The 12,612-nt window shown below is 48.3% G+C and overlaps 1 protein-coding gene across 5 annotated transcripts in view; it reads right to left on the reverse strand.

Moving 5' to 3' along the window:
* The window catches only part of mid2 (midline 2), an 86,590-nt gene that overhangs the window by 18,786 nt on the left and 55,192 nt on the right, over window positions 1-12,612 (reverse strand). For 4 of the 5 annotated variants that reach the window (XM_062476005.1, XM_062476003.1, XM_062476004.1 and 1 more), the window contains 5 exons: window positions 10,001-10,066; window positions 8,350-8,445; window positions 4,333-4,440; window positions 1,099-1,247; window positions 2-129 (listed from right to left, as the gene is read on the reverse strand). In XM_062476005.1, the coding sequence (XP_062331989.1) occupies window positions 2-129; window positions 1,099-1,247; window positions 4,333-4,440; window positions 8,350-8,445; window positions 10,001-10,066 (547 nt within the window). The remainder of the gene's footprint in view (window position 1; window positions 130-1,098; window positions 1,248-4,332; window positions 4,441-8,349; window positions 8,446-10,000; window positions 10,067-12,612) is intronic. The other variant, XM_062476007.1, reaches the window with a different exon arrangement.

A 12,612-nucleotide genomic window follows, 5' to 3' on the forward strand; every position in this document is an offset into this window, starting at 1 on the left:
CCTGTGAGGTAATCCAGGCATTCCAAGATCTTCTTCTCTCGGGAGAAGTCAAGGGCAAAGTTGTCGAAGGCCTCGTTCAGGTTCACATCCGGAATCAGCACCTGGGACGAGGCTGTGGCCATGGCAACCCTGCAAAGTAGGGAGGGAGGGAGGTTGAGTAGGTTGATAACCGGGTGCATGATTGATGGTAGTGTGTGTGTGTGTGTGTGTGGGGGGCGGGGGAGGGGGCTGGTTTGCGGTGGAGGTGAGGGAAGGTAAGTCCAGGTCACCATAAAGAGAGGCGAGGCGAGGGAAAAAGAGAGAGACACAGAAAGCACAATACTGATGAAGATTTCAGTGCCACAGCAGGGAGGGCAGGGAGGCTAGACAGAGCTGTACGGCCAGCTGGGCACACTGTTTGTCTGGGCACAGCGGGTGTAGACAAGCCCCACGGCCCCCGTGGTGCCATGTCCACCACCCCGTACACACACCCTCCCCCAGGAAGTCAACTAGTCTGCACAGCATCAACCAGTAATGCCAGCCAGCCAGCCAGCCAACTAGCCAGCTGTGGATTAGCCAGCACAAGATCAGTTAGCCACCAAACTAACCAGCACTGCCAGCCGGCCAGCCCAGCCAGTGTAGTCCAGCCAGAAAGGCACTGAATGAGGCTCTTGTTGGTAACTATGGAGGCTCCATCAATGTCAGGGTTGGAAACAGCAGGGGAAGAGCCAAACGGCAAACTGCTCACACAGAGTTCTTCCAACTGGCATATTCTGTCTCCTGACTCCCTACCAAGACAGGGGAGAGGAGGGGTGGAGAGGAGAGGGAGTCAGAGAGAGGGGTAGGGGAGGGAGGACCGAGGGGGAGAAGGAGAGATGGTAAAGGTGAAGGACGAAGGGAAAGGAGAGAGATAAGAAGCGAGGGGCGAGAGAGGGGTGAAAGAGGATCGGGGGAAAGAAAGGATGTAGAGAGGTTCAGGGGTGAGCCAGGCCAGCGAGGGGAGGGGGGGGGGGGGGCGATGCAAGGAAGGAAGGTTAGGGCTCAAAAAGAAGTGAGGAAGCTAGGGGAGGGTAGGAGGGAGGGAAGGGAGGCAGGAGAACGCGTGTGTGTGTGTGTCACCTTTCAGCCACGTTCCTGGCGGTCTGGAGGAAGCGCGTGTGGTCGTTCTCCTTCAGGCTGTGCTCGGCCTGCGTGATGAGGGCGCTGGAGCGCTCCAGACACTGCCGGCAGTTGGCGATCTGCTGGGCCAGCTTCCGCAGCTTCATCACCTGCACACGGCACACGCACAGGCAGGCAGGACACATACAGGACACACACACAGGCAGGCAGGACACATACAGGACACACACACAGGCAGGCAGGACACATACAGGACACACACACAGGCAGGCAGGACACATACACGACACACACACACACACAGGGCCGGATATACACATGCCAGGACAAACACAAAGGAAACCCACAAGAGGGAGAGAAAAAAGAACCAATCTCAGGTTATCAGGGCCCGGGTGGGGTATCACTGACCACCTGACACGCCCCATTCTCTCAGCGCCAGACAGGTCACATATCGGCTTTGTCTAAGACACACGTATATCTGTCCGTTAGTCTGATAACCCGGAGATTTGGAGGACTGGAGTCACACGGTCAGTATATGCGTGCGGGGTTTGTAAACAATGGAGTCGTCAAACCCGTTCCCATCGCGGCAACAGAGGGTAGTGTTCTGCCAACGCGATGTCGGGCTCCGATTGAAAACAGACGTGGGAAACATCGTAAGGTTCACATTATTCACAAGAGACTTCAGTGTTCTGCCCTCCTGTCAAAACACCGTTGGTGGAGTCCCAGGACTCAGACTCTAGAAAGGATCTAGGCTACAGGAGTCACACACAGACCCATACACAGACAAGACAACAACTGTGCCAGAGTGTTTAATCAAAGTATGGAACTACTAGAATTTCCCCCTCAGCAATATAGACTGAATAATGTTCTCATTCCAATTAAGCTATTTATTGCCGTTCCAGGTCCGCAAACAGTCTCTTTAAATCCCCCATCAGAAAGCAGACCTATACGTTCCAGGATTTGAGGAATTAAAGTTGCGTTACGATACGACAGCCTTCTTGGTAAAGGATATCAACTGCAACACGGCTCCAAAATGTCAAGATAAATCCCATTAGACTCGCTGTTTATAAACATAGCCATGTTTTTTTTGCATTTGAATTGTTCTTGTATCTTAAAAATAAAAGGGAAAATAAACTGCTTTTGATACCTTTCTTAATGCCGATGTGTTTTTCAGGACATTGTAATTTCTAGATGAAATTTCAATGCATAACTAACACAAGGGCTGAACTAAGTCAGCTGGTGTCACACTCAGTATAGTACATCTGTCTGAACTTGGATGACACTGTAAAGGTTACGGTTGTAAGCTGTTGATTTGGGAGTTTTTTTGGGATGGCTGGCATTTGCGGTAAGCACTTGGTTCACCCACACTAATAATATGTTGTCATGCAGTGCTGATATGTCAAGGGAGCGCTGTTATATTGAGTGGGTATTGCCGGAATATTCTAATGGACCGCTGGGCGGGGATTAGGAAATCTGACTGCAGCACTTTGAGCACAAATATTATCCTCCCTAAACCCTGGACAATTCAGCCTGTCTACTCTGTGTATGTCAGTATCAGACTGTTTTGATGTGTGTCTGCCTGCGTGTGTGTATGCTTACTCTCTCTCTATCATATTCTCTCTTTCACCACCTTCACCACCAAGAGGGGGATGGAAGTAGCGGTTACAAGGTACAGTCTTAACATGGAGGTCATTCAGACTGGGCTGTATGGAAGGATCAGGTAGGGAGGGAATTCTGTGTTTTCAGAGCCTGCAGGCTTTGCTGAGACTGTAGACACGCATGCGCATGCACACACGCACACACACACACACAAACTGTATAGAAGTAGCAGGAAGGAGAGATGAGAGGCAGGGAAATGAGAGGTTGTGAGAGGGAAAAAGAGAGATCTAATGAGAGAAATAGCGAGAGAGCGAGAGAGAGAGAGAGAGAGAGAGAGAGAGAGAGAGAGAGAGAGAGAGAGAGAGAGAGACGGAGTGCATAGAAAAAGAAGTGGAGGTGGTTGAGAATACAGAATAACATTGACAATAAGCCGATGTTTGTTTATGTGCATGGAAGAGGAGGATCAAGCATGACCGAGTCTTCTGAGAGAAAGAGAGAGAATGTGCTACTTAAAAGGAGAAATGTGTCTGCCAGCCCCCCTCCCTCTATCCCTCTGTATATGTAACACCCCCCTCCTCTCCCTGCCTTCTCTCTCTCTGCCAGCCCCCCTCCCCCTGACTGCCTGTCTACCTTACTGTACTGTAGCAGCAGCCCCTGCGCTGCACGGCCCTACCCAGCGGCCCTACCCGTATAATCCTGTCGGTTCTGCTGCAGTCACCTCTCTTCCATTCTCTGCTCTCTCTCCTCGTCTCCACTCCCTCCTGTCTGCTCCTCCCTCCTAATGCCTCCCCCTCATGCACTGCAATCCTGCCCAGACAAGCCCTGGGGGTCTCCTCTAACACTTAACAACACCCCCCCCCCCCCTCTCCCCCCTCCTCAACCAACCCCACTCCTCTCTCTCTCCACTTCCCTTCTCTTCTCTCTCAGTCTCTTATGGTCCAGACACACTCAGGGGTGGAAACAGCAACTTGCTACATGTTCTTCTCTCTCTATATGCACACACACCTCCTGTTATTGATCTGTTGACTGCCTAGACCGCTCACTGCGTCAGATCATCTCACCCAGCAACTTGAAACTTCTACCAACACTAAAAAAATAAAAAAACATCTTGGCATTCTGTTCTCCTTTTCACCTCCTTTACCTCATCCCTTCTTTCGGATGCTACCTATGAAGTTTCGTGACAGGTTGTGTATGGGTGTGTGTGTGTGTGTATGACTGTCTCCCTGGTTCTGTCACAGTGGTGGGTGACAGGTTCTGAACCGCTTTGCCTGCTACATTAGATGTGGCTCCACACACACACACACACACACACACACACACACACACACACACACACAGACACCCCTGTCACACGTCACGCTGAGCATTGGTGCGTTTGTGGAAGAGTGTGGGAGAAGCCAATTTTTACAGCTCTTACAGCGGCAAGACATACACAAGCACACACACACACAACATGCCGACCATGACGAATTGCACCAAAATTGTGCATCTTTGGTGCAACAAACGTGCAGCTTGGGAAAGACAGCCAGTTGCCTTGTAGGCCTGTGCAAAAATAGAAACATGAGCCTGTTGTGAGGAGGCCAGGCTCCAGGCTACAGCACAGAGGGGGGTCTGGGGGTCACTGCCGTGCAGTACCTTGGACTCCTTGATCTTGACGGCGATGATCTGTTTCCTCTGGCGTATGATCTCCACCAGCTCGTCACACTCCTCCACCAGCTTGGCTTCGTGCATGGCTGTGTTCACCTGGGGGAAACACACACACACACACTCAGTCACACACTGGGCATACGCAGGACTTACTGTGCTGATATGTAGAAGCGCACTGCCTGAACCTGCTCTATTCACCCCCCCCACACACACAGGGATTGTTTGTAAGGAGTGAAAGATAAGCATCATTGTGTAACCATGTCTTACCCTAAATACTCAGCTTTTATAGGGTCATGATTGGTTGGGAAATAAGAAATGGGTGAGTATTTGACAATAAGGAGAAATTCAAATTCAGATCTGGCGTCACTCAGATCTGCCAAGTCAATGAGCTATTATCCACACTGAGTTTCAGATGAGTACATTTATCCTTGGCAATTAGTAATCTTTGCTAATAAGACAGCCCGTTGCGGAATTAATGGTGTGAGAGTGTTCATCAGAGTTGGTGTGTGAGAAACTATGTGTATATGTTTGTGTGTGTGTGTGTGTGTGTGCATGTGATTAATGAGGCTTAAGCGGCTCTAACTGCTTTAATGAGCTTTGTGGAGTGATCAGTCAAGATGGGTGGCAGAGGGGTGAACAGTTTGATACTCTGTTTCTGAATATAACGTCACCACCTTGGATCAAACATGGAAGTGGAGCAACGGATCTGAGGGGTTTCAACTCTGGAGTCTCACATGGCATGGCTCAGCGCCTAAACACTACACACAGTGACCTCCGCAGCAACCAAGCCACAAAGTGTGCATAGCATGAGTTACATTTTCTTCTGGATATTATCAGTAATATTTCTTCAACTTTGTGCTATGACCTTAGGTGATAGTCTAGACCTTGGTCCCTTGTCATTTTCCAGTCACCATCTTCCCTACGGACTTGTCCCTCTGACCGCCTGCTGAGTTGAGAATTAGCTGCTGTAGATTAGCGTAGCATAGCCAAGTCTAGCGTAGCATGCTAACATGGCATGGTTGCCTCATGTTTTATTAATGAACTCCTTCATTAAAACACAGGCGAGCGTGTCTCATTGGAGCGTTGACATCTCCTTATGGGAGGGTAAACCAGTTACCCTCAGCTGGAGAAAAGATGGAAAAGAAGAGATGAAAAAAAAAATTGGCAAAAGAAAGTTGAACCAGTGAAGATAGTATTGCGCCCCAGGAGTTTGCAGCAACAATCCTTAACTTTTATTAACAGTTGGAAAACGGATTTATTGTTCTTCAGCAGTGGATTATCGGACTCACTGCTGTAGTTAAAACAGAATTTGACAGTAGTCACCGGCTAATATACCTCGACTCACGTTCAATATTTACCAGGGAGTGGTGGGTGCGTGCCTTAGGCTACAAATGAAAGAAGCCAGGTTGTCTCTTCGACAGGGTGAAGACGTTCAGGGGCCCATGTCCCGTAGGTGGGAGGCTGGCCGTGTGGAGCACAGCCTCTCCTGGGGCTCCAACCTGCCTCCATCCCAGCTCGCTAGGCCGGGTTTGGAGACAGGATCAAAGAGGCTGAGATCAGGATCCCTGTAAGGCTCCTTGTAAGGAGGGATTTTCTTCTTCTTTTCTTCCTTTGCTTCTTGTCTTCCCTGCAAGTTCTCCATACAGGGCCCTTGATCAAAAATGGATGACGGTGTGCATATGTTCCAACAGTGCAGGCCCGTTCCCTTGCAGCACCTTCTCGTTCACATTGTCAACATAACTGAGTGGGCACACACGCCACGACATAACACAGCTCTTCTGAAAGGTTCAGGAGACCAAATTCAGATATTGGAAAAAATGAGTTGTCTCGAGAGGGCGAGGGGGGGGGGGGGGGGGGGGGGGGGGGGGGATCACTAGACCATGAATGAAGAAGGCATCTTTAAGTCTCCACGGGAGACAGACTGATCCCCCGCTGGGAGTTGCGGGGGAATGTGGAGGTGTTATCTATGCAAACACTCTAGAACTTACCTGCAGAATCTTTAGGATCCAATATTCAAGCTGTTGCAATGGTACAGAGTGCAACAATCAGGAGAAAAGTCACTCAGCTCACAAAACCATGAATACAGCTGCAGCTCTCCTCACTCCTGTGTGCACGTGGCATACACTGGCATATACTGGCATACACTGGCATATACTGGCATACACTGGCATACACTGGCATACACTGGCATACACTGGCATATACTGGCATACACTGGCATACACTGGCATACAGTGGCATACACTGGCATACACTGGCATACACTGGCATATACTGGCATACACTGGCATATACTGGCATATACTGGCATACAGTGGCATATACTGGCATACACTGCACACACGGCATGTGTCTCATCCTTCTGGGTGCACTGTAAACATGTAAAGGAACATTTCTGTCTGCTCCTAGCAGCAAGGGTTTCTGGGAAGGGAAGCGGCCGGCTGACTTCTCTGCTTCCATCCCTGCTCACACCAGGCCTTCCTAAGGTCTCACTCCCTGCATTTTATAATTACCCAGCATTTCGACAGAAACATTTCACGGGATAATAGCTTGAAGCAAGAGAGAGACTGAAATTAGTTTCTCCGTGTCTGTTGTTGAATAATTTGTGGAACAAGGTGCCACCATAGTCGTTCCGACAAACAGGAGATAGGAGGAACAGCTTTCCTCTGTGTAAACATGGAGGAGACCTGGGTGGTTGGATCCTCTCCAGTAAAGCACGTAGACACGTGTGTAAATGTATTAGATTGACTGGGTGGTCTTCCACCTCTCACCCCTTGTCCCCCCGATTCGGAGTGGGTTAAAAGCCTGAAAGGAACTGATTAGTGAAAGGCTTTGGGGGCCGGCATTAGGTGGTGTTCATCACTACGTGCCCATTAGTCCCTGGGCGGAGGGAAATTGTGCTTTGTGGGTCATTAATGAGTCGATTCGGGACTTCATTGTGTACAGAGCACTCGTGGTACGCAAAGTGAACAAAACAATTCAACCCAAACAGAAAGGGAGATACCCACACACCCTTGTAAGAGAGAGCAAACATGCAGCACGTCCTTCACTCTCCAGCAGCTGAAACACAGCAATCCAGAGGGTGACATCACACAGGTAGAGCAGCGAACACACCTATCATTACCAGCTCTTGACCTGAAATGCCCTTTTTGGGTCGTGTTTATTTTTGGTTCAAAGATGACATAAGAGGACAGAGGCTGCAGTACAAGTGTTTGGTGCGGTGTGTTTGTGTGGATCGTGTTTTGGTCTTGAATCATGGTGAGTCACGGTTTCTGGGCTTTGGAGAGGCAAGGTGCAAGGCAGAGCATGTTAAAAACAAATGTAGTCCTGACGAAGATAACACCAACAATCCGAAGATTCGGAAGCACAGGGGTTTAGGATTCCGGGATGTGTCCATAAGGGGTCACAACACTGAACAAATACATCCCACAGCAATGAATCTCAATAGGGTGATCACTCACTATCCCTAGTCACTACAAGTACAGTGATCAATAGGTATTAAATAGCCGACAAGCACGATTGATTGGCGGGCGTCGATCAGACCATTTAAATGCAGCCTCACTTTTATGTTGAAGAGAAAGATGCAATGTTTGCAAACAAAGTGTCTGCAGACTTTTGAATAGAACCAAAAAGTGCAACTGTGTGTTTGCGTGTGGTGCGCTGGTACCAATCGGGACTGTATGAGATCAATAGTGTTGTACCGGGATGTTAATGACTTGAGCTGCGTCTAAGTGGGGGTGGGGGTCTGCCTGCAAGTCAGAGTTGATGAGATTGCACGCATCGATGGTGCTTTGCAGTGAATGATTTGAAATGAAATGAAACTCAGAAACACTGAATACATTCATGCTTTATGATTGGAAAACTCATCTGTGTTTGACTGGGATTAAATGGGAATGTCAGCATGTATGGAAAGATGGATAAAGCCATGCATTACTAACCACACACACACGCATGCAACCATACACACACGTACACACACACCCACACAGCAGAGTATGTACTGACCTCCACCTGCTGGCAGATCTGGATAAGCTTGGCCATCTGGTTTTCCAGTTCGCTGTTTCTCTTCACCAGATTGGTCAGGTTGTTCTCCAGGGTTTGCTGTCAGAAGGGAAGGAGGAACGTTGAGAACGTCTTCTTTAAGAACGAGGACCAGAAAATGGAAGAACATAGGGAGGAAGCTTGACTTGAGATCTGGGGTGTGAACAAGTGCACTGATGTCAATACATTAGATGTGGTCTTGAGGCAAGCACTGTTTTTGATTGCCTTATATGGGTTTGGATTTATGTTAGATTAGCATGGAATGTTGCCATGCTTTTTAGAGGCATGATTAGATTTTCTACAGATGCTTAAATTATCACCGGAACTCTGAGATGCAACAACCACATAGAGTTAGAGGCAGATGTACTGAATGTTAGTTGACAGTGTGCTGGGCATCTTTATATCTTCCACAGGTGACCCTGGGCTTGTCTCCATGTCTACCACATAATACAATTCTGGGAGTGTATTCCTGACCCGGCTCTCACAGCAGTGCAGACAGACCCTGAGTGTCACACAGGCTGAAGCTGATATTGTATGGTGAGGGGCCGAGCAGCGGGACACTAGACCGTATCACACAAGCTGAAGTGAGTCAGATGGCTGAGCGGTGAGGGAGTCGGGATAGTAATCAGAAGGTTGCCAGTTCTATTCCCAGCCGTGCCAAATGACGTTGTGTCCTTGGGCAAGGCACTTCACCCTACTTGCCTCAGGTCCTGTCCCTGTACTTACTGTAAGTCGCTCTGGATAAGAGCGTCTGCTAAATGACTAAATGTAAATGTAAGTGGAAGTGTGAACACAAGGGTCTAACCGCAGCTTCACCCTCCCAATATCTCATTTAGCATACCTGCTCTCTGAATGTACTTTATCCTTAATATCATCTGCCCAAACTCATTCAAATACAACGAGTAATACCACAAGGACAACCTTGAAGCAGAGTTGGACCGTCAGAGCTGTCCTGTCTTGGCAAAGAATTATGTGAAATCGGCAAGTGCCCCCCAAAAAAACTAGATATCCTATATCGGCTTAAAACCCTAACTCACAAACTATCTACTTTTCCACTTTGCAGCCATATCAGATTATCGAGAAACAGATGGGTGATCTGAGCTGTGCCCAAATGCTGTTTCCTGCTTTACAAATCAGCTTGCCAGCATGAAGTCCACCATTATTCACTTGGATGCCATCACCAAAAAATAAACTAAGATACTATCTGAATCTCCGGATAAGAAATGTATGGCCGTCCACCTACAGCTCCAGCTGCTTTCATTCATTTTATTGTTACAGAACAAATATGACTTTCGAACGCGAAGCAAGACAACACACACGTGAATAAAGCCCGTGAATAAAGCAGCAGTTGAAAGAGAGAGAGGGAGAAAAAAAAAGGAGAGAAACAGAAGAAGAAGCGAAATAACGAGCTAAATAAACAAAAGCAGAAGACGAGCGTTGGTGTTTACAGCTGGCTACTCAAGAATGTGAAGTGAAACATACGTTTGGGTGTCGACACTATCTCTGTTGGCTCAGTCTGTCTGTATTTGTCATGTCAACATGCCTGTCTGTCCGTGTCTGTCCACCCCAGCCCCAGGTCAGCTACTAGTTTTTGTAAAAGGCAGCCAGGACTCACCGCAGCGCTTGTCTTTGAAGCCTCCATTACAGCGTCAGATACTCTGCCAGGGCTCACTTGAAAAGCCTACAAACACACACACTGTTGTCAGCATCTGGACACACAAAGCTCGAGAGTTTGTCCTCCTTTACCTCTCTCCCTCCCTCCCTCCCTCCCTGACTGTTCCCCTACTGACCCCCCGCCGCCACTGTCAGTCCAGCCCTCTGCTTGGTCTTCACAGGTGGCTGGCCTCTTCTCGGACTCGGGTGCAAGTCGTTGTGTGCGAGCAAGCGTGTGCCCTACTTCTGTGCCACATCTGAGTGGAAATGCCTGCTGGAAGTCCCGTTCAGATTTCGTCAGCTCGACCGTGGCATTTGGGCAAGTGTGTGTCTGAGGGTGTGTGCTCGGTTTGAAGATGAACATCAGTAGGAGAGGACAGATGGGTCATTAATTAAAGAGTTTGAAAGAGGGTTGATTTATACATCAAAAACAGCTTGTTCCCAAAGTGGCCATGGAGAAGTGCTACTGGGGAGTTCCCGGTTTAGGCGGGGTGTGTGTCTGTGTGTGTGCAATAGTAAAAGATAGAGAGTGAGCAAGTGTATGTGTGTCTGCCACACTAGAGTTAGTGTGGGTGTCCTCTACGGAGTGTCCTGGAGTGGGGTGGCATGACCCCAGCCAGCAGGTGAGAGAGACAATGAGAGAGAGACAGGCAGAGAGAGAGAGAGAGAGAGAGAGAGAGAGAGAGAGAGAGAGAGAGAGAGAGAGAGAGAGAGAGAGAGAGAGAGAGAGAGGAGAGAGAGAGTGAGAGAGAGAGAGAGAGAGAGAGAGGGAGAGAGAGAGGTTTGGAATACTCATTAAAGCAGGCGCTAGACATCAAAGACAAGCAGGCCAGCAATGGCGAGATAGAAAGAGAGAGAAATAGAGACAGAAATGAAGATAAAGGATGAATTGATTGGAATAAGAGAAGTAACAGTGCTTGCCGCGTGTTATTATTGGCGAATCAGAATGAGAGGGCCTTTCTGTCTCGGCTGAATAGTGAGGCCATGAGGAAACAAATGCCTGTGATGAGAATGGATAGAGGCGTCTGTCACATGTCTGTAGCGCGCTGCCCGACTGACCAACCGCCAGGGTCAGGGACAAGGCTTGGGTGGAGCCTGTCATCCCCATGATAACGGTCACCGTGACGCTGACAGACCATCATGTAGCATTATTTCATCCCACTGGTGATCTCATCACGTTGGACGCCCCAAGGTAGTATCCTTTTAGCTGCTTTGAAAACAGCCTCCAAGGTCAGAGTTCCCACTGACATTAAAGAGAGCGGGGGGGGGGGGGGGGGGGGGGCAACGGCTGTAGGGTCCTAGTCACCGTTGAGTCATCTTGAGTAAAAAAAAAAATACACTACTGGCCGAGGAATACCGGCCGTTTAAACATCGGGTACAGTACATGGCAGCAAGAAAAAGAGCGTGGGGAACAAACATAATATTGTGAAATTCAATACTTGAAAGTCACACAACAAAAGAATGTGGTTTTTGAATATAAAGCCATGTTTATTTTAAAGGAAGAAACAACTAGCTGTTGTACTGCACTGCAGTCCCTGCTTCATAGGCTCACAATGTCCACTGCCTTTTCGGGACAAAACAGCAATAGCAGCAGAACAACAACAACAAACAGCTAACAAAAAAGGTCCCGTGGCTAGAAGACTCATACTTCAAAGCAAAAGTTATTTTGGGGATCCTTCTTGTTTTGGAGAAAGCCACAAAGCTGAAGCACTATGAAGCAGTTATCTAAATGAGCCTTTTGAGTCAGCGGACGTGTCTGTAACCAGAGCCTTCTGGGAAATGTGGTTTTAACTGGGGATAATATTCCATAGGACACATCTCCTGAGACCTGTCACAGTGCAGTGTGGGTAATGAACCAAGCACCATCCCTGTTTCAGACCAAACCAGGGACAAATTAATGAGAGCTTTGGGAACAATTTGGTCCATCTATAATGGCCTGGTTTGCATCTGGTCTGGGGTCAGCTACAGTGAGAGGGATTTCTTGTCAGGTACTTCTTACTCTAGTACCATTGTGTGACTGCTTCAAGTACAGTTCTGTTTGTGCATCATGGTTCTCCACTACCTCTTTCTTCCGGAGGTTTATGTACAAATGACACCTCATTGAGCTATGCCGCATTCATATCCGCATATTACCATACTCACAATATTCCTTAGAATAATTAGCAGTGTATGAACTCTATATAACCTGTGAACATGCATAATGATATATAATGTTCACAGCATCGTGGACCTGGAGAAACCCCCCAGCAGACGCCCAGTTCCTGGAGGTAGAGAGAGCAAGCGAGAGAGAGAAAGAGGTCAGAAGGAGTAAAGGACAAATGTCTGCTACGGCACTCGCGCTCTCTAGAGACAACTTAATCCCGCCGGGTTGTTTGACGTTTTATGCAAAAGCATCTGAAACGGCTCGGAATCCAATAATTCCCATACCAGCTACAGAAGGAGGATTAGAAGTGAGGAATTTCTCAATAGATTTGAGGAATGAATAATTAATCGTCACGGCTACTGCACAGCAGGCCGTCCGGAATATCTGACATTTGGTCCATTTTAAAAGGGGCAGTCTTATAGGCACCAGGC

This window comes from Osmerus eperlanus, chromosome 13 (assembly GCF_963692335.1).
Source record: "Osmerus eperlanus chromosome 13, fOsmEpe2.1, whole genome shotgun sequence".
In the NCBI taxonomy this organism is placed as follows: domain Eukaryota; kingdom Metazoa; phylum Chordata; class Actinopteri; order Osmeriformes; family Osmeridae; genus Osmerus; species Osmerus eperlanus.